General features: G+C 35.7%; 1 protein-coding gene across 2 annotated transcripts in view; it reads left to right on the forward strand.

Annotated features, from left to right (window-relative positions):
• The window catches only part of myh10 (myosin, heavy chain 10, non-muscle), a 103,951-nt gene that overhangs the window by 89,122 nt on the left and 8,829 nt on the right, over window positions 1–6,000 (forward strand). For both annotated transcript variants that reach the window (XM_056459417.1, XM_056459418.1), the window contains 4 exons: window positions 536–748; window positions 1,489–1,650; window positions 3,720–3,848; window positions 3,936–4,024. In XM_056459417.1, coding sequence (XP_056315392.1) covers window positions 536–748; window positions 1,489–1,650; window positions 3,720–3,848; window positions 3,936–4,024 — 593 coding nt within the window. The remainder of the gene's footprint in view (window positions 1–535; window positions 749–1,488; window positions 1,651–3,719; window positions 3,849–3,935; window positions 4,025–6,000) is intronic.

The raw sequence follows: 6,000 nt of genomic DNA on the forward strand, positions 1-6,000 counted from the left end.
TATAGTAATAGTTGAATTCATCATCAGCGTTTGAATCGTTTTTGGTGTTTTGTAAACTGCAGATTGTGTTCTAATGTGCTCACACCTTTTGGCATGTGCTAAACAAGTGTGATGCAGCAAGTTGCAGATGTTAAGTAATTTGCCTGTCGTCAGTGCCACCAGAATACACAAAAATCAGCCTGTCAGAACATTTGCATTGTTAGTATTACAGCATGAAAATTTGGAGACTATAAATAATTAGTTTTATACTAAATCTTCTTTTTTTTTGGACAAAACAGGGTTAGCAAATGTCTTGAGTTTACCAAAGCTGATTTGGACAGAAAGAAGTATTAGGGAATTAAAAAATGGCCTGGAAATCCTGTATAAATGTAATAAAATGGTAAAACTGACCAGATGTGGAATTTCTATTCCTGAAAAATGGAAATCTTGAAAATAAGGGATTTGAACTGTCTAGAAACTCATTGTCAGTTATGGTTTTAAAAAATTGGCAACTGTTGTGACATCTGTGTATTTATTTCAATTGTTAAATGCGCAGGTCCACGAGCTGGAGAAATCTAAACGGACTCTGGAGCAGCAGGTGGAGGAGATGCGCACTCAGCTGGAGGAGCTGGAGGATGAGCTGCAGGCCACTGAAGATGCCAAACTGCGTCTAGAGGTCAACATGCAGGCCATGAAGGCCCAGTTTGACCGAGACCTACAGGCCAGAGATGAGCAGAACGAGGAGAAGAAAAGAGCACTGGTCAAACAGGTCTGTGACATGGACAGTTTTTTTTACCTATTAAAAAACTGTGATTAAAAATAATAAATCAGAAGGATTTTATTTCAATAATTAATTGATTTTTTTACAGGCATCAGTTCCTATGAACTTCATTTTTTAATCCGTTAACACATCATTCTTTCATTTGGCTTTCTAAAATTTTTAGTTGAAGATTTTGAGTGTTGAACGGCTTTTTAGATTTGAAGATTTGATCTAGAATTTGAATTGAAATAGGTTTTTTTTTTTTAAGAAAACGTATTTGTAACCCTGGACCTCCAAACTATCTGATGTTGCACAGGTATATTTTTAAGAATAGCCATGATATTTTATGCTAAAACTCATTAGGATATTAAAATCATGCTTGCTTCTGTAGTTATATCAAAACTTAATTTTTGATTAGTAATATGCATTGATATGAACTTGTATTGTACAAGATTTAAAGATGATTTTATTATGTTCTTTTGTAATCCTCAGATTCCAAATTGCCAAATATTGTCCTATCCTATTAGACGAAATCTCACTTTAAAAAAAAAATGGGACCCTTAAGTCTGGTTTTGTGGTTCAGGCTCACATTTATTAAATTGTAATCCAACATTAACATTCTCTTGTTTCTGTTTCTTTTGAGAAATAACAATAAATGTGTGACAGCCTTCAAGAGTTTTCTTACAAGATAAACCTGTGTTTCTGTAATCTGGTAAAAAAAAATTATCCATGAGTTCTCTTGACTTCAGGTGCGGGAGATGGAGGCAGAGCTGGAAGATGAGAGGAAGCAGAGAGCTCTTGCTGTTGCTGCAAAGAAGAAACTGGAGATGGACCTCAAAGATGTGGAAGCTCAGATTGAGGCTGCAAACAAGGCCCGCGATGAAGCCATCAAACAACTACGCAAACTCCAGGTAAAATCTTTTCCTGAAGGCTGCAGTTCAGAAATGTGATGGCGCAGTAATGACCGTGAAAGAAATGACACACTAAATAATTTTTCACTAACGGTGCATCTACACTGCAATAGATTTAGTTCAATCTGCAAAAGTTTAACATTTGGATTCTGACGATATGATAATTTTGGATTAAAGTATCACGATATTGTGATAACGGCTCTAAAATATGTTCTTTTTAAATGTCTGGGTTAAAAACAACAACTTTTTTCCCCATTGAATACACTATATTTTATTTGAATAAACATTTAAAATATTTTAGTACAGTAAACATTATTAAAATGCTGTTTTCATTAGTTTTAAAAAGAGTTATTTACAACTTAAAAAGGCATCTTTTGGATATCTTTCTTTTCTTTGGATATAGAGGATCCTGTTCTGCTGGAGATACTGTTGCCCTAAAAAAAAAAACTAAATAAAATAGTCATAAAAACATGTAAAAAACATAACGAAAAAATATATATATATACCATAGGAATGGTACGGTATAACAGAAAATTTTTGCAGTTTTTAAGACTTGTCCAAACCGTGGTAAACCTTGAAACTGGTTTTCGTCCCATGCATACTGTACTTTCGTCCACACAACACTTTTTTTGTATAACGGGTAACAAAGTTGAAAAATCTCAAAATACCGTTCTAAGTGTAGCTATGTGGATAGAAAAAGTGCCACTTTTTGTAAAGATGACATTACAGCATCAAGTAACCAGAAGAAGGAAGAACGTCGCCTGTAACAAATGGTAACAACAATAGAAGATTACAGAGCTGTGTTTAATGTATTAGCACAATTACAACAAAACCTGGTAATGCTGTATCAACTATGACACATTAACAGTTTTCCAAGATACACTCATTCGGTATCATTCGTGTCTGTACTCGGTGCACTGAAGAAGGACTTGCTCACTGCATTATTCTTTGATTTGTGTGTCTGTGTTTGTTTACAGCACCACATATAGAGGTGGCTTGCAGTGGGGAAAATAAGTATTGAACATGTCACCATTTTTCTCAGAAAATATATTTCTAAAGGTGCTGTTGGCTTGAAATTTTCCCCGAATGTTAGTAACAACCAAAGGACTCCATATATGCAAAGAAAACAAATCTAATTAGTTTACAAATAAAGAAATGCGTAATAAAATGAAATGACACAGGGAAAAAGTATTGAACACATGAAGAAAGGGAGGTGTAGAAACGCAGTGAAAGCCCAGAAAGCAGCTGAAATCTCTCAGTAGTTCTTCAACAACCCTCTGCCCTTCATCAGTGTAAATGAATATTTGCTGCTTCAGTTCAACATCTACATTATCAGGATGAATAAGATGAAACCAGGGTGGACATTTCAGCCAGAGAGTGATCCAAAAGGAAACTTTCAAATGCTTTCAGAAAAAGAAAATCAAGCTGTAGAATGGCCCAGCCAATCACCTGACTTGAATCCAATATAGAATACAAATTAAAGCTCTGATTTGATAGACGAGACCCAAAGAACCATCAAGATTTTACACTCTGTTGAAGTCTGCGAAAAAAAATCACACCTAAGCAATTCATGTGACTTCATTCTCCATATGAGAGGCGTCTTTAAGCTGCCGTCACCAAATAAGTCTTTTAAATAAAGTATTAAATGCATTTCAGTAGTTAAGTACTTTTTTCTTGTGTCATTTCATTGTTATTACACAGAACTCATCTCTCTCTTTTTTTGTTTTGTTTTTATTTTTATGTTTGTATTGTTCAATTGTAAAAATCTGGTTCAATTCCATGTCAACAGCTACCTTGGAAATATTATTCCCAGGAAAAAGCAGGAAGTGTTCATTACTTATTTTTAATACGCATTGTTTTTAACCCAGTTTTTAACCCTGTTTCCATCTGAACACCGATATTTCTTGAAATGATGCATGTATGAATGTGAATATTTTCAGAATGCGTAAAAGACAACAAAACATGATTGTTGTTGTCCGGACGTAACCTTAAAAGCTTATCGCTGCTGCATCAGTCTTAGTCCAAAATGCGAGACGTACAGACCAACAACATCTCTGTTTTCAAACCAGGCTCAGATGAAGGACTATCAGAGGGAGCTGGAAGAGGCGCGCACTTCTCGGGACGAGATCTTCGCTCAGTCTAAAGAGAACGAGAAGAAGCTCAAGAGTCTTGAGGCTGAGATTCTGCAGTTGCAAGAGGTAAACTGACACTTCTGAAGAGAACTGACTGTGTTAATTGAGATTAGTTCGACTTGCAAATTTATGGTTCTGTTTCTGTGTTTTTAGGATCTGGCATCTTCAGAGAGAGCCAGACGCCACGCTGAGCAGGAAAGAGATGAACTTGCTGATGAGATCTCCAACAGCGCCTCTGGAAAGTAAGTCTTTGCGCTGTAAACCTCTTGCAGTGCATGTTTGGTTTAGTTTATTTGTTTACAGGGACAGTGCACATTAATAAACACTGTAAAAGGTGCCAGAATTAGCCAAGAATGGGTATTTTTAATTTCTAGATCCTTAACAGAATGTTAAAAAGTCATTCATTCATTAATTTTGCCTCGACTTAGTCCCTTTATTTATCAGGGGTCGCCACAGCGGAATGAACCACCAACTATTCCAGCATATGTTGTACACAGCGGATGCCCTTCCAACTGCAACCCAGTACTGGCAAACACCCATAAACTCTCAAATGCACGCACGCACACACACACTCATGCACTACAGCCAATTTTTGTTTACCCAATTCACCTATACCACATGTCATTGGACTGTGGGGAAACCGGAGCACCCAGAGGAAACCCACGCCAACACGGGGGAACAAACTCCTCACAGAAACGCACACTGGTCCACATTGAAGCTGAAAGTTTGCTTCTGTTGTTTGCTCCAGCGTTGTTTCCATCATCAGCACAGTTCATTTACGTCTGTGCACGCCATCCGTGTGCATCCTGATTTGTGTGAATGACTATTTGAACACTCCAACACTCCAAAACAAAAGGTCCCCTAGTTAGTGTGCATCCACCATAAACATTAACACTGATGGTGAATAGAAGTTCCTTCAATAGGTTTGCATGCTTGATTGTGTAAGAGCCCTGGTGATCTTCCCAGGCTGTTTTAAACACCATTTCAGAGGGGAAGCTTATGATGGCAAACAATTGTTTCCTTTCAGTTGACTTGCATAGATTAAGTGCATGGTTTAAAACTTGCTGGAAATGGTGTGAAATTTGATGCATTTTGAGTTTTAAAAATTATTTTAGTCTTTCTTGCAAAGTACAATTAGATTTTAGTTATGCAAATGTTGATTAAATATCGTCAGACTTATAGATTCTGTAATGGAATGTGTAAATTTAGTCAACAGCAGTCTAAGGAATGCATTAAATATTTCTTTCTAATTTCCAAACTCATGCTTCTGAATAAAATATATGTAAATAATGTTTGAGTATAAAAATAGAACTTTGAAATAAAGGTTTGCATACAGGTTAACATTCAGCTGTTGTGAGAGAGAACATCTTAATCTTTAAAACATGTTAAAACAAAGTTATTTACCAAAGAAAGTTATTACAGGGTGTCCGCGGGGTCTTAAAAATATAAAAAGTTGATAAATCAATGTAGATAAATTTAAGGCCCTTAAAATGTATTAAGTCTTAAAGGCTATTTTGCAAGGTATTCAATTTCAAATCATTTTTGATTATGCAATGTATGGTTGTATGCTAAAGTTTGCCTGAATTAAATCTGCGAATATCATGCTGCTTTGTTTGCTGCAGTAACCAAGGCATCACCATTATTTCTGCAGTTCTATACCCGCAAACCTGCTGAATTAGCTAGATTTAATATATTTTTATTCAGTATATGAATAATGTTTTAGTTTTGGAATAAGTTTCTTACATGAATATTTAGTAAATATACTGCAAGTTAAAATCTCGCCAGTGTTTCTGGTTGAAAAGTGGTTATGAAGTCTTAATGTATGGAAAAGTCCTAAAAGGTATGGTATTTCACTCTCTGATTCCTGTATATACACTGTATTAAGAAACAAGAACATGCTCCTCTATTTAATACAATGTTTGCATTTTTTATATTAATATTTGTTACAGCAGTGATTCGGTGATGAGTTTTTTTTTGTTTGTTTGATCGATATTTATACAGACAGCAGCAGGATTATTAGGCTACTGTCTCTTTATGAGCTAATGCACGGATACAATATAGGGATACTACTTACCCAATTATTTCTCCAGCTGCCAGCATAATCAAATGTATTTTTCAGTACTAATCAAAACTGGCATGACAATACTTACTTACGTGTGATAAACATGCCAAGGAGGGGTTTTTCTGTCTCTGTGTGCATTGAAAACCAACCAAACCT

Source organism: Danio aesculapii, chromosome 6 (assembly GCF_903798145.1).
Source record: "Danio aesculapii chromosome 6, fDanAes4.1, whole genome shotgun sequence".
NCBI classification, from domain to species: Eukaryota; Metazoa; Chordata; class Actinopteri; order Cypriniformes; family Danionidae; genus Danio; species Danio aesculapii.